The 25,422-nt window shown below is 43.4% G+C and overlaps 1 protein-coding gene across 1 annotated transcript; it reads right to left on the reverse strand.

Annotated features, from left to right (window-relative positions):
• Positions 1-2,013: 2,013 nt before the first annotated feature.
• LOC134406334 (alpha-2,8-sialyltransferase 8F-like) lies at positions 2,014-24,932 on the reverse strand. Its single transcript, XM_063137699.1, has 7 exons — positions 24,661-24,932; positions 17,359-17,436; positions 15,846-15,998; positions 15,096-15,240; positions 11,923-12,035; positions 7,491-7,577; positions 2,014-2,476 (listed from the first exon to the last, which is right to left on the reverse strand). The coding sequence occupies exons 1-7, from the start codon at positions 24,777-24,779 to the stop codon at positions 2,014-2,016; spliced, it is 1,158 nt and encodes a 385-aa protein (XP_062993769.1). The 5' UTR covers positions 24,780-24,932.
• Positions 24,933-25,422: the final 490 nt, after the last annotated feature.

Here is a 25,422-nt window from a genome sequence, read left to right on the forward strand (position 1 = left end):
GAAAACGCAACCACGCCTATTGCATATCACCATAGAGTCATCAAACATTCCTTCCAACAAAAGTGCAAGAAATCTTCAGCCAACCCCCCGTCACTGTTCTTCTTTCCTGCATGGCTAGATTCCCCTCAGGGCATGTCATGCATTTAAAAAGTGCACAGCCACATACCATGGGCATCATAAGCCCTGCTAGCACGAGAGGAGGGTTGCTGATTCCGTCACCCAACAAGTCTGCTCATCTGCTTTTTCATTTCATTTTATTCCTAGGAAATGCCTTGTTAGGTCTGGCATATAGAATCATAGCATTGTAGAGTTGGAAGGGGCCTATAAGGCCATCAAGTCCAACCCCCTGCTCGATGCAGGAATCCACCCTAAAGCATACCTGACAGATGGTTGTCCAACTGCCTCTTGAATGCCTCTAGTGTGGGAGAGCCCACAACCTCCCTAGGTAACTGATTCCATTGTCGTACTGCTCTAACAGTCAGGAAGTTTTTCCTGATGTCCATCCGGAATCTGACTTCCTGTAACTTGAGCCCGTTATTCCGTGTCCTGCACTCTGGAAGGATCAAGAAGAGATCCTGGCCCTCCTCGGTGTGACAACCTTTTAAGTATTTGAAAAGTGCTATCATGTCTCCCCTCAATCTTCTCTTCTCCAAGCTAAACATGATCATCCTGGTCGCCCTCCTCTGAACACGCTCCTCTGAACATATACATCCACCCTGCCCAGAATTCTGTCTCCAGAGATGGACAGCAAGATTTCCCATAGAAAACTTTGACTAAGTCAACAATCCCCAAATGTTTCTCCCCCCCCCATAACCCCCAAGAGTTATGCTAACCACAGAGAGAGCAATAACTATTGCATTTGAGAATAACTTCAGAGAGATAGAGCATCATCAGATGGATGGATTTTTGCGTTTCGCTACCGTCGCTATGGCCTCCTGCTGCTGTCTCACAATAGCGATAATCTCTTTACATGGGGAGAAAAAGAGGAAGCAGCAATAACCACGTGGCCCATTCAGGGGCCATTTTTATTGCACTGCTTTTCCTGCACATACCAGGAAATGGCGGCACATTCCGTTGTTTTTTTAAAAACAGACGGATTAAAAGGGGTCTATTTTGCTATGGAAAACAAGCAGAAGGAGCGGAAGGTGTGAGGGAGGCAGATGTTGTTGTATAAATGACACGAGAACATCAGTAAGGGTGCGATAAAGCCCTTGTCTGATAATAGAATCATAGAATAGTAGAGTTGGAAGGGGCATATAAGGCCATCAAGTCCAACCCCCTGTTCAATGCAAGAATCCACCTTAAAGCATACCTGACAGATGGCTGTCCAATTGCCTCTTGAATGCCCCTAGTGTGGGAGAGCCCACAACCTAGGTAATTGGTTTCATTGTCACTCAGAAACTGCTAGTCCTTTTCCCTGTTCTTATTTACTTACTTAATTATAGTAAGTGTTCTGGGCTCTTCTCAAAACAAAAAATAACAGCAACTATTGTTATTTTATTTGAAATGAACAGCAGTGTTTCATTGGAAATAAATGCTGGAATTTATTGAATTTTGAGATAACAAAATGATGAAATGCTTACTGTTTATGCAGTTATAAAACACTTGCATAAGAAAATAAAACCTACTTAGAAAAGGCATTCCCACCAAGCCTTCTAGGAAATAACTATACACATTCGGCCAATTTACCTACTTACGGTTATTTAAAGGATCCAAAGGCAAAGGGTGTTTACTGCAGACACCTATTTTTCTAGGAAGCAACCAACTATGTGACTTAAATTACACCTCACTTCTCTGTGTGGTAAGGCATTCTGGGTTTCCTTTGGAAGCAGATCACGGGAGGCATACGGTTTTGTAAAAATTGTATTTATTGACATGAGCAGCAAGTGCCATTTTTTAAAAAAAGAGCAGCACAATTGTGCCTCACGAATAACAGGATCCCAGTGTAGCTCCTACTCTGTCCTGTCTGTCCATGGTTCAGGTGATTCTCTCTCACACACACACACATACCTCTCACTGACACTTGCCAAGTCGTAAACGCAGCACACCTTTCGCATACATGCTCAGATAATGTGAGAACTCGCTGGGCATGGAATGAAAGCCAGCCTTGGGCAACCTGTTATCGTAGTAGTGATGAGAGATGGGCTGGTCAGCCAGGTCATGCGGGAAGGGCCAGAAGCCGTAGAGAGTGATGTGCTCACAGAACTCCAAAGCCATGCTGACGAACATGAAGCCGGAGGAAAGGCGCTGCGGCTTCAAGCCTTGTTTCTTCCAGTAGTCCCTTAGGGTGCTCAGGTAGCGTGGATTCAGGAAGAAGGCTTGCTGCATTAAACCAAAGTCCTCCATGGTGTACACAGCACGGTAGCCAAGAACACCATGGCCCACAAAGGATAAAGCAGGGATGAGGAAGAGGGCATCCCTGTATGGCTGCAGAGCATCTGCAAAAGGCTTCCTTTGGGCCTGCAAACTCTTGTATCTGCAGGAGAAGGAAAAGGAAAGGACAAGGAAGGCACATTCTGAAAGTGAGAAATACAGCTTGGCTCACTATGTATATCAGAGCTGGACAAACTTTGGGCATGAGGAATCTACTTCATTTTTATTTATTTATTTACTAGGACTTGGAACTCCACTACGTGGAGCCATGGACAAAATCGTGGTGTACAGGGCAGAACATAAGCTCTTTCCAATCTACTGCAAATCATCCAGCTTTCTATGAGGTGATTCTGATAGGCCCTCTGCTCACGTCTGTTGTACATCACTGAACACAGGATCACAGAGTGTCCAGCAATTGGGTAGCAGGCCAAGCCCCTCCAGCCCCATTTTCCCATTCCAACAAGCCCCCCAATTTCATCCTTTCACTTGAGACCACACCTGCTGGAACCTCCTCCCATGTAGCCATGACACCCTCTGGCATACTGGCAGGGCCAACACCATAGGCATGTATAAGCCCCCCAAAAACACTGCCCCTCCCTCTGGCACTGCTACTGCAGCCGCTGAGCTGACACTGAATGTCATTATCCTCCCACAGCAACACTTTTGAAAAGCAGCCACATGGCCGCCATCTTACATCTCTCCACAAAAAATATAGTGCCAGATGTTGACATCAAACATGGCATTTTGACAGTGGCCACCGGGCACCAACCAGAGTCTTTCCAAAAGTATTGCTGGTGCCACTGGGGAAAACTGATGATAACTCCACTGGGTGGGTGAGCAAGTTGGATGGGTGAGTATGTTTGGGTGAGGCTTTCCTAGTGGGTCTGTTGGAAACCCAACTTGGCATGGCTGGTGTTAAGGGTGAGCATGGTTGAGCACCTGCCGACGGCCCACTCCCCAGCAGGGACCCGCTGACAAGAGCCCCATTGACCTGCTCCTCCTTCCCCCATTGCAACCTACTTGTTCACCTGCCACTCGGTCTGGCCCAGACAATGGTGGTGGTGATAAGGAGGAGGAGCAGATGCCACTGCCTACTTGCTCTCTGACTGTCAAACAAGCAAGAGGTAGCAATAAGAAGGAAGAGGAGGGTAAGCAGGAGCAGAACTCTAACAGAACGATCCAAGGTGGTGAATCCAGTTCCAAGCCCTGTCCGTAAGATAGGTTCAGCACCTTGGATAGCTTCTTTAGAGCTCTGACTGAATCCCAGAGTGGATTCACAGCCCACTGACATCTGGAGCTACCAGCCTCCATGGCATCGGGTACGGCTCCCTAAGCGAGTGCAGAGAGTTTTCTGTGAGATGAATGGAGTTGGGTGTTTTGGGACGGTGCCTCAATGCTTCTAGATAATACCGAGTCCCTGCTATTATTGTATTGGTGTTGGGTCCTGGAATGGATCCTGGTTTTTATCTTTTCCATTATTTCTACAATTTACTGCAAGCCTGGAAGAAGTGAGGAGTCAGCAGAACGTAATCACTTAAAGATCAACTTTGCAGGTGGACACTTATTGAATTATTGGATTGTTGCATGGAGTCATTTTCTGAGATTGTTCAATTAAGTGGTTGCATCATTTGTACAGGACTGCCTATAAAAGAAACTGTGTTTGTATTCTATGTACTTCCTCTTCCTCATCTTACCCCAACTTGATGTGTGCTGTATTGATATGATCGTCTGTGAGTATTTGTAACTTGTACTTGCCATAACTAAATTATAGAGTCTGTCATTAAAGGACTTACTTTTAAAATTTACAAGGAATCCTTTGCCTTATTTGGTCTTTGCTGCGTCCTAACTAAGAGCCGTTGCTACTCTGCTATTCACTGGTTTAACCTGCAACTTCCAAACAGGTTAGAAGTCCAGTGATTATCCAACAATTGGGCCAATGCACTCATTGGAGAGACTGCTTGCACAACAGGGCTATTCAGTCTCGAGTATGGTGTTGGAGGAACCCAGGACGGTGGTTCTGGGCGACTTCAACTTTCATGCTGAGGCTGTCTCTGGGGCTCCGGCTCGGGACTTTATGGCCTCCATTACAACCATTGGGCTGTCTCAGTTTGTCATTGGCCCAACACATAAAGCAGGGCATACCCTTGATTTGGTTTTTGCTCCAAGCTGTGAGATGGGTAGTCTGAAGATTGGGGGGGGGGGGGGTCCAAGTAACCCCATTGTCATGGTCAGACCATTTCTTGGTGAGATTTGAACTCACGGCGTTACTACTCTCCTGCAAGGGTGAGGGACCCATTCGGATGGTCCGCCCCAGGAGACTGATGGAATCCAATGGATTTCTGAATGCTCTTGGGGATTTTCCAGTGGAGAGAGCTGGTGATCCAGCCGAGGCCCTAGCCGCACTGTGGAATGGTGAGATGCGGAGGGCCATCGACTTGATTGCACCTGAGTGCCCTCTCCAGTCCTGTAGAGCCCACTCTGCTCCTTGGTATACTAAGGAGTTGCGGTCAATGAAACAGGCTACACGTCGGCTGGAGCGCAAATGGCACAAGACTCGAAGCGAAGATGACTGAGCACGCTGTAGAGCGCATAATCGTGCCTATTGCGTGGCAGTGCGGGCAGCAAAGAAGGCTTATTTTGCTGCCTCCATTGCGTCCTCGAGTAGCCGTCCAGCGGAGCTCTTCCGGGTGGTCCGGGGGCTGCTAACATCCTCCCCAGCAAATGGGGCCCTGGCTCCGCTGTGACCTTTTTGCATCACACTTTGAGGACAAGATTGCTTCTCTCCGCAGCGAGCTTGACGTTGTTTTTAGTGCAGCTCCAGTTGAGGTGTCCGATGCCACCATCTGCCCAATTTTGTGGGAACAGTTCCAGTTATTGCGGCCTGATGATGCGGACAAGGTGCTTGCAGCAGTGCGACCGACCACTTGCCCTCTCGATCCCTGTCCCTCCTGGCTTATAAAAGCAAGCCGAGGGGGTCTCTCAGGGTGGGTCCAAGAGGTGATAAATGCTTCTCTCCGGGAAGGGGTGGTCCCTGCTGTCCTTAAGGAGGCAGTAGTGCGACCACTCCTGAAGAAGCCCACCCTAGACCTGATGGTATTAGGCAACTACCGCCCAGTTGCTAACACTCCTTTTTTAGGGAAGGTACTTGAGAGGGTTGTGGCGGAGCAACTGCAGGCACTCTTGGAGGATACTGATTATCTAGATCCATTCCAGTCTGGGTTCCGATCTGGTTACGGGACTGTATCAGCCTTGGTCACCCTGATGGATGACCTTTATCGAGAGAGGGACAGGGGGAATGCAACCCTGTTAATCCTGCTCGATCTCTCAGCGGCTTTTGATACCATTCACCATGGTATCCTCCTGGATCGACTCCGTGGGATGGGCATCAGAGGCACTGTTTTACAGTGGTTCCGGTCCTACCTACGGGGTCGTTTTCAGAGAGTAGCATTGGGTGACCAGTCCTCGGCCTCCTGGCAATTGAGCTATGGAGTGCCGCAGGGCACCATCTTGTCCCCAATGTTATTTAACATTTATATGAAGCCGTTGGGAGCGGTCATTAGGGGATTTGGAGCTAAATGCTGATGACACGCAGCTCTATCTCCCTGTGACAACTGAATCAGGTGAGGCTGTACAAGTCCTGGACCAGTGCCTAGACTCAGTAATGGTGCTGGAAGAGGGCCAATAAACTGAGACTGAATCCTGGCAAGACAGAAGCCCTGTGGGTGAGTGGTTCCCGAGTCTGGGAGACAAGCTCATTGCCTGTTCTGGATGGGGTTACTCTGCCTCTGAAAGAACAGGTTCGTAGTTTGGGGGTACTCTTAGACCCATTTCTGTCGTTGGAGGCTCAAGTAGCCGCCACGGCTCGGAGTGCCTTTTACCATCTTCGGTTGGTTCGCCAACTACGGCCCCTCCTGGACAGGGATAGCTTGACCACGGTGGTACAGGCATTGGTAACCTCAAGACTGGATTACTGCAATGCGCTCTGTGTGGGGCTGCCCTTGAAGCTGCTCTGGAAGCTGGAGCTAGTGCAGAATGCTGCAGCTCGGCTGTTGTCTGGAGCTGCCCCTTTCCAGCATGTAACTCCTCTGCTGAGGGAACTGCACTGGCTGCCTATTCGCTACCGGGCCAGGTTGAAGGTTCTTGTACTTGTGTACAAAGCCCTAAACAACTTGGGACCAGGATACCTGAGAGAGCGCCTTCTCCCTTACCAACCTGCCTGGTCACTGAGGTCATCCGAGGGCCTGCTCCTGGTGGTTCCACCTAGATCCATCCTCTGATTGGAATCCACCAGGAGAAGAGCCTTCAGTGTGGTGGTGCCCCCCCTGTGGAATTCCCTGCCTCTGGAGGTCAGGCAGGCGCCAACATTGTTCTCCTTTCGGCGCCTCCTGAAAACATCTTTATTCCAAGAAGCCTTTCTTTAACATGCAACCTTGGATTTCTGTGTTGTTGTTTTTTGCTTCTTTTTAAATTTTGTTTTAACTGTTTTATTCTGTTTTTATTTTCATTTTTACCTTGTACACCGCTCTGAAATTTTTCAATGGGGAGCGGTATATAAATATTCTAAATAAATAAATAAATAATAAATCATGCTTCTAAAAATAACCTGAAACAAGTGGAACGCTCACACTTCTAAGAACTAACCTAAAACAATGCTCATTTCTGGAATGGGGCAGGTCAGCTCAGTTCTCTTCTGTAAACTCTGCTGACATAGCTCAGTAAAGGCTGGTGGAATTGTGAATCCATTCTGGGTTTCAGTCAGAAATGGCCAGAACTCTAAAGGAGCTATCCAAGGTGTTGAACCCTGGTTCTGACTGAAACCCAGAATGGATTCACAACCCCACCAAATTCAGAGCCACCAGCCTCTACTGACCTATCCTGATCCAGAAACGAGCATTTCCTCTCATTTCCAGGGTTATTTTTAGAAGTGTAAAATCCTCATTGCACAAGTATTCAATCCCACAAGCACAACAGAACCACTGGAGGCACAGTGGCCCTGTTCAATACCACCCCTTATGTTGACCCGTTAATATATTAGCCATATATTGTTATTATCACAACAAACCAAATAATTGTATCAGGCAGATACATTGTCATGCATCTTTCTCTCATCCTCTTACTTATTCTGAATTATGCTAGGGTTCATAGTCACCAGACTTGTCTTTGTCCCCACATCTTCAGAGAAATTCATGGGAGGCAGATTGAACCTGGATTGGAAGGCATTTGGGGTGAGGGAAACAGGCATCAAAGTCAGTGTCAGCTTTCATGTTTTTGATCCTTTCAAATAAAAACAAAGACATGGGAAGTTATGCTGTCTTATTAAAACTTTTCTGGAATTAACTGCAATTGTTCCCCTAGTTTTCATGGAGAATCCAGACAATAAGTTGCATTTTGGGGTTGTTGTTCTTCCATCATTTCTTTAAGCCTGAATTATGATCAACTTCTTCTTCTTCTTCTTCTTCTTCTTCTTCTTCTTCTTCTTCTTCTTCTTCTTCTTCTTCTTCTTCTTCCTAAAACACAATGGCAGTGCCTGTCTGTCCAATGTGGTCTCACAAAGCGCTCTTGACATTTTTCAAAGCTGCCATTAATACCTTTGTCCTTGCACTTTTCTTTCGATGTGGCTGCTATTACTAAGGGCTACTCTGGACACAGAAAAACTTCTACAGCCTTACTAGGGCTTTCATTCCCCGCAGTTTTTCTGCCTCCATGATGCCTTCCTTTATACACGACTACATGATTTTGAATGGAAAACTTCCCTTCTTGGAAAGGCTCCATGGTATTAAATGAGACAGCGTAATTGAGTGGTGGAATTATAATGCAACACTGACTACACACTGGGGAGATCCTGCAATATCTCACACAATACCACATTATCTCCAATCTTTTTTAAAACAAGATTACCAGGGGATAGCACGGGAGATGTCCTAGACCTAGGCTGACCATATTTCCGGATTTGCCCGGACATGACCGGAAATCCCACCCCCAAACGGGATCCAGGGGGAGATTTCAAAATCCCCACAAATGTCCAGAAAAATCGCCAAACGCTGAGGGGGAGCGGCTGGAGGATGCTTTCCCACCACTTCCAGGAACGTGTCTCCAGTCCTTCCCAGAGCCATCCAGGGTGCGATCTTGGTGGGCGCTATCCTGGTGGGCAGGGCGTGATCTTGGCGGACACGATCTTGGCAGGTGCAATGGCCAGCAGTCTGGGAAAGTCTTTTTTTGTGCAGACGGCGGTCCAAACATCTGTATTTTCCCAAAGGTAGGTAACTCTCACCTCTTCCCCTCATATTCTTAAAATAATTATTTGAGACTGAGAAGTAAAACATACCTCTGATGTTAACTCAGGAAGAAAAACAGCAATGGCCGAGAACAGTGTGTGTTGTTGTTGTTATAAAAGGTTTGGGATGCACAGCTCCAACCAGGCAGCTACTAGATTGCAGCTCTAGGCTGCCATTCTATCAAGGTTTACCTGGGAATAAGTCCCATTGAAAACAATGGGGCTTACTTCTGAGTAGACATGTATAGGATTATGGTATTAGGAGATGATTTCCATGCAAGTATCTTGATAATTCCCAAATTCAATTAAGTTTGTATTAGGAACATGCACATATGTTTTGCTTCTACTCCTTATTTTATATATTGTTCATTCACAGACTGAGCCTCAAGGCTAGATCTACACTACTACTTTATAGCAGTACTAAAGTGTGCTGATAACTGCTGGGAAATCACAATATCCTACTTTCATTGTGTTATTTTCTGCTTTTTATTCCACATTTTTAATGATTTGACACAAGATGGAGATCTTACCCCAGATCTGCGCAGTCAATGGTCCAAACATCTGTATGTAACTATATTTTGATTTTGCCTTGAATATGAACATCACAGAATATGTGAGCCTGAATCCAGGGGTTGGGGGGAGGAAGCACAGATGGGTCCCATATTGCTCACCCCTGTGTTAAGAACTTGAGAAGGCAAATCCCCTCTTCTCTCCATCCCATCCAGTTTTCTCCACACACCCAACTTGACACAGCAACATTCCTTCTATCCTGGCAGCACAAAGAACCTTGGTAGACCATTGCGGACAGAGACTGTTTTTTAAAACATTTTTTTTTAATTTACAAATATATACATTTCTGGTTACACAGGGAGCCCCACAAGTATGTAGAAAACACTGCAATTTGGGGGTGACCCTGCTATCAACTCTCTATCTACATTATACATAGGCTGCACTATAACAAAATGTGCTCTTGACAGTTAACAAAATAAAAATAACTGGGGGGAAACCAAGAGCAATGCAATAAAATACAATAAGATAAAATGCAGCATTTAAACATCTTTGGCAGCTCATTAACTTTTTTCAGATTAGATTTCCTTGTGCCTGGACTATCGTAGTTTGTGTTAAGTATAAGTGTATTATCAGAGTTTGTGATTAGTATAAGATATGTTATCTGTAAGATATAAATTCCACTGTTTGTATATATTAAAGAAAAGGTACTAGCTATCTTTAATGCATGAAGCAATGATGTGGAAAAGAAAGAAACCTGACTTTTGGACTATAATATCTGTTCATTATGAATAAGAAGCTATAATACCTACCCTGTAGGATTGACAAGGTACAAAGGCTGGACATTTTCCATGCACTTTTCTGTTAATGACAAATCTTCTATACAAGAATAGTTGTGGTTCACAAAACAATTTTTCAAAGAATGTAACTTAGTTTCTGGGTGTGGTTGCTCTTTCCGCTTTTCTATTTTAACGTGTTTATTTTGAATTGTTTTAGCTCCTGATGAAGGGATCCCTATCCAAAACGTTGAACACCTTTGGATACAAATAATTTATTTTTATAAGAATTCTCTAAGCACCAGAGCATGTCTCTTTTGCGCCAACACTGTTTGGTGCATTTTTCCCCTCCTCATAGACACACAGGTTCTGGTTAGTGCATAGTTCTCCTTGACAAGAGGGGCTTGCACTGGCCAGAGTAAGTTGAACAGATATGAAAAGGCTGCAATCCTATATTCATTTATGTGGGAGTAAGCTTTCTACTGACCATGGTCTTGTTTACATGGCTAATGTTCCAGAGGTATACTGACACATTTTTAGATTAGTTTCTCATTGATAAACCAGAGTGGAACCAAGCTAAGAAGTGCTAGTGAGAAGTGACTGCAACAAGCCTTTAGTCCATTTTGTACCATGGCTAATTTTTGCAGGGTGTTTTATACTCTTTCTGAATGCTAGGATGCTAGTTTGTTGTACTAGATTTTTCTGCATTTGTTAGCTGCTTCTTTTGTTCAGTAGTAGCAGTATGCTGAATCTGTGAGTATGGATATGAGAAAGGTGATGGGGAAAGAGAGTTAAATGTTATGAAAGGTCAGACTATTGACACCCAGTGAAGGATTTGCAGTAAGAAAAGTTATTTGAAGGAGGGAGAGACTGTACCACACATAGTACAGCAAAAGCTTCAAAGTATAGCAGAAGCTACAAAAGTAGCAGTGAGTTAAGTTAATTTCAGGTATATTGAATGTCTCACTTGTTCTTTATTTCCATGATTTTTAACATTAAGAAGTTATGTAGAACAGGTGTCTTAACTGTGTGCTGTAAAACCAGAAATGAGACCAAGGCTATATTTGGGTGGGCATGCCCCCTTGGGGCTTGTCATGCCCCTCTTGGGGGGGGACATGGTGGGAACGCCCCCTGGGGCTGGACATGTAGGTGGGCATGCCCCCTGGGGGTGGGCCATGTTGTCCTCTTTTTTGGTTTACAAAATATAGTCACCCTAACATTGACGATGTCATGTAATGGCCCCACCAACGTCCATGAGTGGCCAATCACGAGCGTACAATACATCGCTTGTTTGGAGAAGCTCTAAGTTACTTCCAATTTACTTAGATAGCTGCGCCATTCCCAAACCAGCCCTCAAACAGTTCTTTTCCCTGTGGCACATATGCGGGGGAGGGGGGAGTTGTTCGTCACTCCTTTCCTCTTTGCAGCCAGAGCAATTGATCATTAATTGTGATCGTAAAAAATAAAATATATTAAAAGGAGCAATTCCTCTGGTGACAAAGAAGAAAACCAGCCATTAAAGATTAAATACCCAGCAGGGAACAGGAACTGATAAGTTATGAGCTGATTCAGGAATGGCTAGGCCACAAGATAAAAGGAAGAAATGGATTAAAGGTGCAGACCTCTAAAAGCTGCTGTTTTTTTAAAAAATAAAAATAGAAGTGTAAGTCCCAATCTACAAAGATGCCTTGTGGAAGAACCGTTTTAATTTTGCTTCCAAGTGATAGTGGAAAGCAGCCGCCAGTCAGTGTCAACAATATTGGGCTATAATCAGCCTTCCTCAACTTGGGGCGCTCCAGATGTGTTGGACTGCATCTCCCAGAATGCCCCAGCCAGCAGAGCTGGCTGGGGCATTCTGGGAGTTGTAGTCCAACACATCTGGAGCACCCCAGGTTGAGGTAGGCTGGGCTATATGGACAGATGAGGGTGCAGAATATGTACCCAATGTTACTTATGATCCCACCCACTTCACCCTCAAAGAAAGGAAGTTACCTGACTACTAGATCAGCCTGGTCGATCTCAACTCCACAGCGGCTGTTTTTTAGGATTCCACCATTACCCACTACTGCGCAACGGCGATACTGAGATTCTGGGAAGGGGGATCTCTGGATATTTGTTATGATTGTTGTCAGAGGTGGTGGTGATAGGGAAACAGAATTAAAAATATTTACACTGGTTAACATTTTTCAATATAAATATTCAAAAACCTTACTACATTTTACACATACGACCAATCTAGAATGTATAATTCTCAAATGCTGCATTGTCATCCCCCCTTCAATTTAACCATAGAACAATAATTTCAACATAAACATCTCTGTCCTACATTTTATAAAACCATTTCCTGAGAGGTGTGTTGTGCCAACTTTGCATTACAGTTGGGATTGTAGATATTTATTTATTTATTTATTTATTACATTTCTATACCGCCTAATAGCCGGAGCTCTCTGGGCAGTTCACAAAAATTAAAACCATTCAAAGTATAAAACAACAGTATAAAACCATAATATAAAATACAATATAAAAGCTCAACCAGATAAAAACAGCAGCAATGCAAAATTACAAATTTAAAACCATGTTATTTAAAATTTATAGATTGTTAAAATGTTGGGAGAATAAAAAGGTCTTCACCTGGCGTCTAAAAGCATATAATGTAGGTGCCAAGCGAACCTCCTTAGGGAGCTCATTCCACAGCCGGAGTGCCACAGCAGAGAAGGCCCTCCTCCTGGTAGCCACCTGCCTCACTTCCTTTGGCAGGGGCTCACGGAGAAGGACCCCTGAAGATGACCTTAGGGTCCGGGCAGGTACATATGGGAGGAGGCGTTCCTTCAGATAACCTGGCCCCAAGCCGTTTAGGGCTTTAAATGTTAATACCAGCACTTTGAATCGGGCCCGGACCTGGACTGGCAGCCAATGAAGCTGGAAAAGAACTGGCGTAATGTGGTCTCGTCGGCCAGTCCCTGTTAGTAAGCGTGCTGCCCTGTTTTGCACCAGTTGAAGTTTCCGGACCATTTTCAAAGGCAGCCCCACGTATAACGCATTGCAGTAATCCAAACGAGAGGTTATCAGAGCATGGATAACTGTAGCTAAGCTATCTCTGTCCAGATAAGGGCGCAGCTGGTATATCAACCTGAGCTGATCCATGGTGAATTGGCCAACACATCATTTGCACGTACATATGTATGAAGCTCTCTTATACAGCAGGCTTCTAAAACCATTTGGACCTCTGGGCAGATTTGGGAATTTAAGATAAAGCTGTGGGCATCAGCACAAAATACCTAATAAGTGGAGCACCTCTTTGGAATCTACCTTTTGCGTCTGTGGATCTTAGCCTGCATCTTATTCAGCCAAAACCTTTTCTTTGTATCTATTGGAAACTGCAGCATCTCTTTAATACAGGATCATCTAATTCAGCTAATTGCTGGCAGTGCAATACAGCTAAGGCTACTTTGTAAACATATGGGGGGTTGTGCATGGGGAGTTATTACACAGAAAAAATGTTGTACTGGAACAGTCTTTAATATTCACTGATGTACACACTATTTTAAATTATTTACCTGCTTTATGGAAATTAACAAATGGTCAGGTAAATGGATTTTCTGCACTGTTTAGACAGCTAAAAGACTGAAATTGCAAAATTGGGAGGATAATCATTCATCTCCTATAAGCCATTGACTGAGGACTTTACAACGCTTTCAATATTCAATTTGAAATTGAAGTTGTATTTCAAACTTGAAATTTCTCCGCTTCAAATGGATACTTTTATATGGATAATGTTCTTTTGTTGCAGGCCGTGTATGATTTCTAAGAAGTTTTATGCTTTTCATACAAATCCTTGTATGTATACAGTGGTGGCCAAAATTGTGGACACTTTTGGAAATTTTCATGTTTTGCAACTTTGCATGCTTATAGAAAATGTTCTGTTTCACGAAATTCAAATGTTTATATATCAATTGAAAGACCTGATTCACGTAATGCAACAATCTTGATTCTTTTCCTGGGTGTCCAATCAACTCTTTTCTTTGGTACCATTGCTCTATTTATGATGTACGTACGCACCCTTTTAATTTGAGAAATATTTCAAATATTCACACAACCTCCAATGGCGTTTCAGTTACAGAACAAACAGCAAAACTAACTTTCCCCAACTTGAAACATGATGCATCGCAGCTACTGCCATGTGATTGGTCCCCAGAACAAGGACTGTGATTGGCCAGTAGGGTTTGCAATTCCAATCCGCTTCTTCACTCAATCACACCTGTGTTTGTTTTTCCACTAAAGTAAGCATAACTTTTTTTATACTGCAGATATTTGCATTCTGTTTTTTGTATTGAATCCAGCATTAAATTCTCTTTCAATTGATATATAAACATTTGAATTTCGTGAAACAGAACATTTTCTATAAGCGTGCAAAGTTGCAAAACATGGAAATTTCAAAAAGTGTCCACAATTTTGGCCACCACCGTATTTAAGAAATATAGTTTCAGGTGCCTGCAGGCACTGTATTGGTGACCCCTATTATCCGAAATGATACCACTGACTGGCCCATCTAGCCCAGTAGATGGTTTATTTTGGCTTGCAGACATTCTCCAGGGTCATGGGCAGGGGTCTCTCCCAGCCTGCCACCCATGATCCTTTAACTTGTCAGTGGTAAGATTGAACCTGGGCCCTTCTGCATGGAAAGCATGTGCAAAGCGGCCATGTGTCCTACTTTGGAGAGGACAGCCCCCTGTTTGAAGAGCTGCCAGAGGACTGTCCTCTGTTTGAAGGGCTGTCTACTCCAAGTCTGGCTGAAAGACAAAGAAACCTCAGGAAGGGAGAGCGGAGGCGTTCAAGTTGCCCAGCAACAGGACAACAGACTAAGCAAACCCAAAAGTCACCTGTTCAGTCTTTCCCACTATGGTGAGAGGTGTGGTAGTTTTAATTAAAATAGAGCAATTTTTGATACATTTGAACCTATACAGCTAATTTTGCACGTGCACATTTTATGCAAATCCCTTACCGGATCCTCTTTTTAGCTGATGCGTTTCTTCTTTTCCGGCCATAGGTAAGTGGCCATTTTAGGCATGTGCTACATTACTGAGCTATGGCCCTTGCTCTGTTGCTTGCCGTCTTTTCCTCCCCATTTCCCCACCAACAAGGCAAAAATACATACTTTTCCCTACCTCCGGCAGCAGGGACGTCAGCTCGGCATTCACTGGCAGCTTCTGTCCTTTGTTCCCATCCGGGGATATATTTGATCCTAATGGTGCATTCTCCTGGGTTACCGCCAGCCAGAAGGAAGCATTGCAACATTTCCCGAGTTCTGCCCTGCCAGGGGAAGGGAGCAGGGTTAGGTATAACTTGGCAAAGGCAATTTATTCTCTCATGAGAAAAAGACAAGAATCTTCCAACCCTGACCTCTGGGAGTTCCTGGAAAGATACAATGTGTCTACTCCTCCTTTGAACGCAATGCCTGCCCCAGTGGGCTAGATGGAGTAACAACATGGAAAGGAGGACAGGGCTCCTGTATCTTTAACAATTGTGATAAAGGGGAAATTTCAGCTGGTGTCATCTGTACGCCTGCAGCACCTGGTGAAATTCCCTCTTCATCACAACAGTTAAAGCTGCAAGAGCCCTCTTCTGTATCTGTATCACACTACAAAAAAGGGCAGGGCTCCTGCAGGTTTCACTGTTGTGATGAAGAGGGAATTTCACCAGGGGCTGCATGCCTCCAATGACATCTGCTGAAATTCCCTTTTCTGCACAACTGTTAAAGATACAGGAGCCCAGTCCTCCTTTCCATATGGTCACCTAGTGTGAACACACTCAAGGCATTCTACATCCTGCAGCTCCGAACAGGGGCTGTATATATCCCTACGATTGCAGTCCATCTTTGCAGGTGTCTTTCTGAGCAGGGGAGTATATGGTGTTACCTGTACTGAGCCACTGCTGTGGCGTTGGCTTCCCAGGGACATTCCTTTGTGAGCAGCAGATGCTCCAGTATCATCTTATCTTTCATCTGGAGTTTCCACTTTTTGATCACAAGAACTTGTTCCTCCTCGTTCGCTGTCTTGTGAAACTGAACACTGCAAGCAACAGAGGGGTGTGTGTGCAAAAGACCATCTAGCATTCATCCAAACCATATTTGTAGAAATATTACATTGCCTCCCCCCAGAAAAATCCCTTCTGAGATTGCTAGCTTGCTCTTTGTGTTAAAAATATGCTAGAAACAACAACACAGTACAGCTGCAAAAATAATTCACCAAAAACTGAAAATCAAATTCAATCTTATCAAACAACCTACACCATACTATGCATACTCACCTGCAACAACCTTGGAAAATGGAGATCATAAAATATACTGGGACAGAACAATTCATACTGACAAAACAATACTTTGCAACTGACCAGACATAATGGTCATAGACAAAAAAGAAAAACACACATACCTCATCGACATAGCAATACTGAATGACAAAAATGTGGTTTAAAAGAAAGAGGAAAAGAGAGAGAAAAATAGACCGCTGGCCATGGAAATCAAAGAACTATGGCAACAGGAAAATGTAACAATTATTCTGTTAGTCACATCAGTCACCGGCATCACATCAAAAAACTATATAGAAAACCTTCAGAAATTGGGCCTACCAAAATACATCCACACCATCCAGAAAGCAGCCATAATTAAAACATGCTCAATTGTTAGGAAATTCCTGAATCTGTAAAAGACAGCATGACTTAGCAAAGCCTGTCATGTTCGTCTAGAAAAAACACCATGAACGAGAAAGAGATAAATAATAATAATAACAACAACAATAACAACAACAACATCCTAGAATCATAAAATAGTGAAGTTGGAAGGGGCCTATGAGGCCATCAAGTCCAACCCCCTGCTCAATGCAGGAATCTACCTTAAAGCATACCTGTCCAGCTGCCTCTTGAATGCCTCTAGTGTGGGAGAACCCACCACTTCCCTAGGTAATTGGTTCCATTGTCATACTGCTCAAACAGTCAGGAAGTTTTTCCTGATATCCAGCTGAAATCTGGCTTCCTGTAACTTGAGCCCATGAATCAGTAAAAGACAGCATGACCTGGCAAAGCCTGGTTTGCCACAAGTGGCAGTTTGACACAGAAACTGCCACAAGGGAGGAGGAGGAAGAGAGGAGGAGGAAGAGGAGGAGGTTGGGGGTATCACAGTTCCAAATAGACATCAACAGTGGCAGTATGGGGAAAAGTAGGCTTTGGAAAGCCTACTCACAATTCCTCTTCCAGGAAACGCAATCCAATTTCTTACACCAGCGCAGTGCTTTGACGCCCCAGTTGTCCAAGCGGTGGGAACTCTAGGGGTGCAAGCATTATCCAGGATTTCATTTCCTTGGAATGAGGTCATTGCAGGCTTGTGGAGTTCATGTGACACAGGTAACACCTTCACCAAGCAGCAATACTCACATTCCTGAGAGATTCTTTGTTTCCAGTAACTGACTCAGTTCCCGGCATTTCGCTAGTCCTTGTAGCCTAGCCTGGTCTCTGGAAAACAGTTCCCAACACAGGACTGTGGTTAATTCAAGAGCACCTTGTTACTGACACTTCATCATACATGCCCCACCCCACCAAGACCCCGTGTGTGTGTCCTGCTATTCAAACTAGCAGCACCTAAAGAGCCGTGTCTAGTCCACAGGTCTCCCTCTGTAGAGAAAATGAGCATCATCACACAGGGGGAAATCGCATTTCCTTACCGTCGCTTCTCCGCCCGAGCGTTTCTCCCTCATTACTTCCTCTTTCAAAAGAGGAAGTAAACAACCTGCACATGGCCCATTCAGCGGGCTGGTTGGATCCTGCTGCTTCTCCTATACACAGCAGGAGATAGCGGAAACTTCCATCTCAAACTGTAAGATGGACTTACTGGGGTTGGGTTTTTTTTGTTGTTGTTTTGTGGCACGAAGAAGGCTAGAAGGGGCAGGCAGTGGACAGAACACAGGCAACAATGTGAGAGGGACCCGTGAAAATCTGTGAGTGCCCAGCAATGAGCAGGCAATAAAACACTCATCTAATGACCCCCAATAAATACTCAGGGAAGCTCCTGACCTGGCTCTTGAGTTTCTGCATTATTGGATATGTTAATGAGCAGGATCGTTGCTAGGCACTTAAAATATTCAGGGCCTTAGGCTCATAGAACAAAAATCTGCATAAATTCTTATTTAGGTCTATACATTTTCATGACTTTCCTGGGGGATTCCTCATTGGAGTAAGAGCTCGAATCTTCAAAGCCAGATGTCTCCAGGGAAGGATCTACAAGAGCGTTTACTCCAGTTCCGCTACATCCCCAAGCTGATCGTGTTCAGAGGACACACACCTCTCTCCATAGCTAGAACGGCGTTTCTTCCCCTCAATCCAGTTTCCCCCCCCCCCAAACTCATTTTGTGATGGATTTTTCCATCACTGCGGAATCAGTGCAGTTTGGGAGTCCATGTGACCTCAGCTGGCTTTGGTCTCGACTGGTGGAAGTGGTGATTTACAGAAGAGAACGTTCTGTTGGGTTGGGGGCAGTGCGAGAGCAGAGGGATAAACATGGCTACCAGGAAGGTACCTAACCCATTCACCAAGTAGAGGAGTGGGACGGGGAGCCTACCCTGCTAATTCGAAACTACACTCTTAGAAACATGGGCTCAAATGCTGCCTTTCCACTCTTCACTGCAGGTGTGCACTTAGGGGCACCCCTCCCACTGCAGGGAGAGAGAGGGGTGTGAGGGTATTTATTTATTTATTGCATTTATTTATTGCATTTATTGCATATAGCCGAAGCTCTGTGGACAGTTTATAAAGATTAAAAGACTGGACATTAAAAATCAATATACAAAATTTCAAACCACAAAATATATAAAAACAGCTAACATTTCCTCTTCATCACACCAGTTAAAGCTGCAGGAGCCCTGCCCTCTTTTAAATCTGGTCACTCTAGTATAGCTCCTGCACCTTTAACTGTTGCGATGAAGAGGGAATTGCACCAGGTTCTCCATATATACAAACTACACCTGCTGAAATTCCCTTTTCTATGCAACTGTTAAAGATACAGGAGCTCTGTCCTCCGTTTCATATGGTCAACCTAATTTAAAACAATTTTAAAACTCCCAGCCAGGCTAAAGACAGTTAACATATGCTGTTAAATGCCTGGAAGCAAAGAAAAGTCTTGACCTGGCACCGAAAAGATAACCATGTTGGAGCCAGGCAGGTCGCATCGGGGAAATAGTTTTGTAATTGGGGGGGCCACCACAGAGAAGGCCCTCTCCCTTGTTGCCGCCCTCCAAGCTTCCCTCGGAGTAGGCACCGGAGGAGGACCTTAGATGTTGAGCATAGTGTATGGGTAGGTTCATGTCGGGAGAGGCGTTCCGTCAGGTATTGTGGTACCAAGCCATGTAGGGCTTTATAGGTTAAAACCAGCACCTTGAATCAGGCTCGGAAACATACAGGCAGCCAATGCATATGGGCCAGAATAGCTCTTATATGTTCAAACCTTCTGGGTTGATGTTTGCAGGTCTTTGCCTCCATTTCATTTTATGAGGATGCGAACGAGGGGTGTGTGAAGCCTGTTGATTCAAAGCTTCGCAACTTCAAAGCTGCATCGGTGTGTGGAGGCATCCTTTTGCTGCTACTAAGGCAGGATCTACACTACTGCTTTATAGCATTTTATAACAGTATGGACAACTGTTGGGGCCCAGGACACATGCCATATACCGTTTTCAAATCGCTTTATATCCTGCTTGGTGTAGACCTGACCTGAGTTGAGCAGCAGAAGAAAAACATTACTTTCAGAGCCCCATCAGTACTCGCTATTTGTTGCGTATTACAGCCATGTAACAGAAGGCTGTGGTTGTAATAACAAATCACAATTGGGGTGCTAAGCACTCAACCACAAAGACTCACACATGACGTGAAAGATAGACAAAATGTATTACAACTGTGGGTGATATTTACAACAATCCTACATATACTGTTTGTATATCTTTTTGTATGCTTGATTACAAATGGGTATGTACTTGTTGTAAATATCACTCACAGAGTGCTTAGCACCCCAATTGTGATTTCTCCTTTCCATATGGCCACCCTATGGTTGTCACTTCACAGCTATGATGCTGCGGGTTTTGGGGGAGGGATAAGCAGGGAAAGTGTCACTGTGTAGATGCCCCCTCCCCCAGGAAAAAGGACACCTCATAGCACCCTGGGACTACCTAAAATAGCCCTAGGCCCTTGATCCCTTCAGATTTGCCTCCTTGAGAAGAAGAGAACTCAGTTTCTAAGCAGAGGGAAGAGTGCTCAGGCACCACTTCGCCCCCAAGAATGCCTGCACCTAAAATTCAGGCTAGGATTGATTGCTTAAAGCTGGTTTTAGATATATATTGTCTCTGTATGTACTGTCCTGTCTGTCTGTTTTTATGTATGTGTGTGTGTGTGTGTGTGTGTGTGTGTGTGTGTGTGTGTGTGTGTGTATATTATATATATATAATTAGTTTTTAAATCTTTGTAAACCACCCAGCCAGATTCGGCAAAAGGGCCGTATAGAGAGCCCAAAATACTCTCAAAAAGCCAAAGGAAAACATGTTCCCAAAGAGAAAAGAGAAAATATAGCACCATGTACATTGATGATGCTATATAAATAAATAATAATAATAATAATAATAATAATAATAATAATCTCTCAAAAGGGAGGCAAGAACCAGGCTGAGTCTGTTTCTCAGAAAGGCAGGGCTGCTGGTGAACTGAGGTTTCAATCCCATTCAATTCCAGACTTTCCTTGTGGTAGGGTCTGAAATCAGGCTGCATAATGGTTAAAGCAAAACCCAAGAATCAGGAGGAATGATGATTCCACTAAGAAAATGACTGCAAGAGGAGCCATTTTATTGTCAGCATACATCTATCTGAGGCAGGAGGGAGGGGGAGAGCGACACTACTGAGGTGTGTCACGCTAAGGTTGAAGCAGGTCTCTGTATTCACTCTAATGGGGTAAAGAAATATTCATTAAAAATCAACCGAAGGGAACTTAAAAAAGAAAAGAAAAGCCACTCCACCAACTAGAAGGAGTGAGGAAGAAGACCCCACCACTGGATTGATGGGTAAGGGTCTCAATTCCCCAAATTTCATGAGCACCTATCCTCGCCAGCCTATGTTATCAGAGTCATTTTTATTCAGAGAAGGTTTTTTTCCCTTTTGTACTTTAAACTGCCATCCTTTCCTCAGTCTTTCACCAATCTTCTTGAAATTTGCAGGGTATGTAAAACCAACATTTCTTTCTGGAACATGTAAATTTCAGCAAGATTGGTGTAACATTTTCGATTTTATTAATGTTAGAATAACCCTCACACCCCAATTACTGCTTTATAATGGTGGAATGCAGAATCTACTCACCGCCCTTAACTAACTACACAGAGTACAGAGTACAAAGTACAAAGATTTATTTAAATTTCACAGGAGACAGAGCCAGTCAATTAATTTCTCATCCAAATAATCTCAAATAAAATAAATTATTCAGTTAATTTGCACCCTGCCCCTAGATCATCCAAACCCAAAGAAAAACATGTTTTTCCTAAGCTTAATTGCCATGTAGAAGAAGGATTGGGGAGCTGCCACCCACCAATCTGCATTGCAGTTAAACTAGGGTGACCATATGACCGGTTTTGCCCAGATTTGTCTGGGTTTTTGTTGACAAATCCGGGAAGGGGGGGGAATCCGGATTTTCCCAAAGAGCAGCTCTAATGGGAATTAACAAAAATGCTTATAATTCTGTCATTTTTTAAGATAAAGACATGAAACTGGGCATGATGGTAGCTCTTAGGAAGGGCTTTAGTTGTACCAAATTTGAAACAGATCCGTTCATCCACTGATTTTTTAGGATTTTTTTAAAAATTGAGGTTTTAAAATTATTTTTAAAATCATCATTTTTAAAGATAAAGAGATGAAACTTTGCACCATGATAGGATTTAGGTAGAGCTTTAGCCACACCAAATTTGAAACAGATCTGTTCATCCATTGATTTTTTGGGATTTTTAAAAAAATTTAGGTTTTTAAATTATTATTTTTAAACAGTCATTTTTAAAGATAAAGAGCTGAAAGTTGGCACCATGATAGGATTTAGGTAGCGCTTTAGCCATACCAAATTTGAAACAGATCTGTTCATCCATTGATTTTTTGGGATTTTTTAAAATTTGAGGATTTAAATTTTTTTTTATATATATATATATATATATATATATATATATATATATATTATTTTAAAAGATAAAGAGATTAAACTTGGCACCATGATGATTGCTCTTAACAAGGACTTTAGCTATGCCAAGTTTGAAACAGATCTGTCCATCCATTGAGTTTTAGGATTTTTTTTAAAGTTTGAGGTTTTAAAATTATTTTTTTTAAATTACATTTTTTAAAGATAAAAGGCTGAAAGTTGGCACCACGATAGCTCTTAAGGAGAGATTTAGCCATGCCAGGTTTGAATCAGATCTGTTCATCCATTGTTTTTTAGGATTGTTTTAAAAGTTCAAAGTTTTAAAATTATTGTGTTTTAAAACTGCTGGAGCCATATCCTTCGAACTCAGGTTGTCAAACCTCCTCTTTGGGGTTTTGCATAATGAGCAGTTTCAGCCCTTGGCATTAAGGGGATCTCCAATCTTTAGGTAAACTGCCACAACGCCCACCCTAATGTTAGAGTATTTTTATTTATTTATTTATTTACCATACTTATACCCCGCTCCTCAGCCAAAAAAGGCTCTCGGAGCGGCTTACACTTAGGAAAAAAGACAGTCCCTGCCCTCAGGCTTACAATCTAATAAAGACATGACACACAAGGAAAAGGAGTCAAGGAGGGAGGGAGGGAGGAGAGAGAAAGAAAGAGAGAGAGAGAGAGAGAGAGAGAGAGAGAGAGAGAGTCCAGCAGGAGCAGGCCCCGATTTTACTTCTGCCTGCTCCTGTCCCCTCGGTCTTTCTTCTTCCCCACAAGGCCAAGATGGCAGTTTGCCCTGTGGGGGGGGGGGGGGAAGAGTCCAGCAGGAGCAGGCCCCGATGTTACTTCTGCCTGCTCCTGTCCCTTCGGTCCTTCTTCTTCCCCACAGGGCCAAGAGTAGAGAAACTTGTGACAATTATACACAAGCTTTTTTTAAAAAATATAAATTAAAAAAAGCCAGCCATCCGGCCGGCCAGTAGCTAACCCTGTTAACAACAACAGCAGCTTGCAATGAGTGAAGATACAGTCAGAAAAGATATGTTAGGGAAGGGGAGACTGTATCACACAAAGCATAGCAAAAGCTTCAAAGTACAGCAAAACCTACAAAAGTAGGAGTGAGTGAAGTTAATTTCAGATACATTGAATCTCTCACTTGTTCTTTATTTCAGTGATTTTAACATTAAGATGCTATGAAGAACAGGGCATGTAGTCCTCTTCATCCTCCTCTTCATTTTATCCTAACAACGTCCCTGTGAGGTAGTGTAGGCTGAGGGAAAGCTGGGATGGGGGGGGCATAAGGAATTACATTTATATACCGACCCATAGCTTGGGTGTATTTATTTATTACATTGATATACGGCCCCATAGCCAAAGCTCTGCAATAAATACCTAAATGTGTTGTTAACAATGATCTCCAGTTATTGACATAGCAAGAAAATACAAGCAAGGAAGCAACATTTGGTGATGCCTTTCAACTGGAAGTTATGTGATATGTGGGTTATCAAGCAGTTATATGAAAAATGTTAGATACTCTGATCCTTGGTTTAAGTGGATTCTTTAATGTCAATATAGTAAACGGTGAGAAATAGCTGACCATACATTTCCCTTTGCACCATATCTTTGGCCTTGAGAGACAGCTGACCATGCACATTCTACTTCCATTCCCCATTTTCCTTAGCAACACAGGGTGAAAAGCAAAGTAAGCTTCTTTTAGTAAAGCAATCTTATTTATTCATAAAGGTGAATTTCCACCACTCTCTCTATCAGCAGGATGTAGAATTCTCCAGGCATCAATTAAACCATATTCCACCATGTAAGCCTGACATGCCAATCTTACAATTGTTTGGGTGTTAGGAGGAGGTGTACTCCTATCCAGCAAAGACCTCATTAAAGGCAGGAATATATTCACCTGACATGATCCAGCATAGGAATATAGACGCTCTACCATTGAGTTAAGCCTGAGCCATCCACCTCTGCAGTAGGAGCAGGGTAATAATAACACCCCAGGTTTCAACTTCATTGTAAAGGTTATAAGGAGAAAAAGTGGAGCCATTGACACATTCAAAAGTAGGGATGAAGGGGGAAATTGGTTTGATTTGCATAGTAATGAGGACATACCTAATTTCTCACCTTTGAACTAATACTCAAATCAACGTTCAGTGACCTTCCAATATTCACACTTCTCCAGGTCTTGCAATAGAAATATCCAGTTTAAAAATGTATACAAATATATGTATATTAGAGAGAAATGCACTGAAAATGCATATATCTGTGAAAATAATGTTAAATATGCAGTATATTAGGGGATAAATGTTGTGTACAAAACACATGTATTCGGGGAAAGGCACACCACCAAAAGCGCAAAGATCAGGAGAAACCAAGTTTAAAGACTGGAAAAATGAGAACCCTAAATTGGCAGATGCTTCCATTTTTAAAGCTCTGTTTAGATGCATAATAATAGTAAGAACACCAACACCAACAAATATCCACTAATTCAGTAATCCCTTTAATCCCAGATTGAGAGTTTCATCATTCACCTGTTTCCCGTCTTTAACAGTAATAGAGTGAGGCTGACAAGGAAGACCACACAGAAGACCAGCATTAGGTTCCGTTTTCCAAGCCGTAAACCAAAGGACATGACACGGATGAATGCCATCAAGACCTTCTCTCACCCTGCTTCTTCTGGGCTTCCTTCTAGTGTTTCCTGTGCAGCTACTATAAACGCTGGCACTAAATGGCATCAACCATTCTTTGATTGGCTCAAGAAATCTCCCTGAAAATGCAGCCACGCCTATTATATTGCTTATCATCAAACATGCCTTCCAATAAAGGTGCAAGCAATCTTTTCCTTCATCCAACAACCTGCATCGTTCTTTTTTCCTGTATCTGTGAATTCCACCCAGGGCATGGCGTGCATTTAAAAAGTGCACAGCCACACACCATGGGCATCATAAGCCCTGCTAGCACGACAGGAGAGTCGTTGGTTTCATCACCCAAGGAGCCCACTGTGCTGTTTTTATTTTATTTTATCCCTAAGAAATGCATTGTTAGGTCTGACATATATATCCAACCTGCCCAGAATTCTATCTCCAGTGGTGGACAGCAAGATTTCCCAAAGAAAACTTTGACTAAGACAGCAATCCCTAATTGTCCCCCACCCCAAGGCAAAGACGACATCAAGACTGCCCCCAAGTTTGGTTCCAAGATAGCTTCAAGTCTGCAAATGATTCCAAGGCCCCTCTTCAGAAATAACACAACGTCCTAAATTCAGAAAAAGACCTAACTTTAGAAGTTGAGGT

The sequence above is a fragment of the Elgaria multicarinata genome, chromosome 11, assembly GCF_023053635.1.
Source record: "Elgaria multicarinata webbii isolate HBS135686 ecotype San Diego chromosome 11, rElgMul1.1.pri, whole genome shotgun sequence".
Lineage (NCBI taxonomy): Eukaryota > Metazoa > Chordata > Lepidosauria > Squamata > Anguidae > Elgaria > Elgaria multicarinata.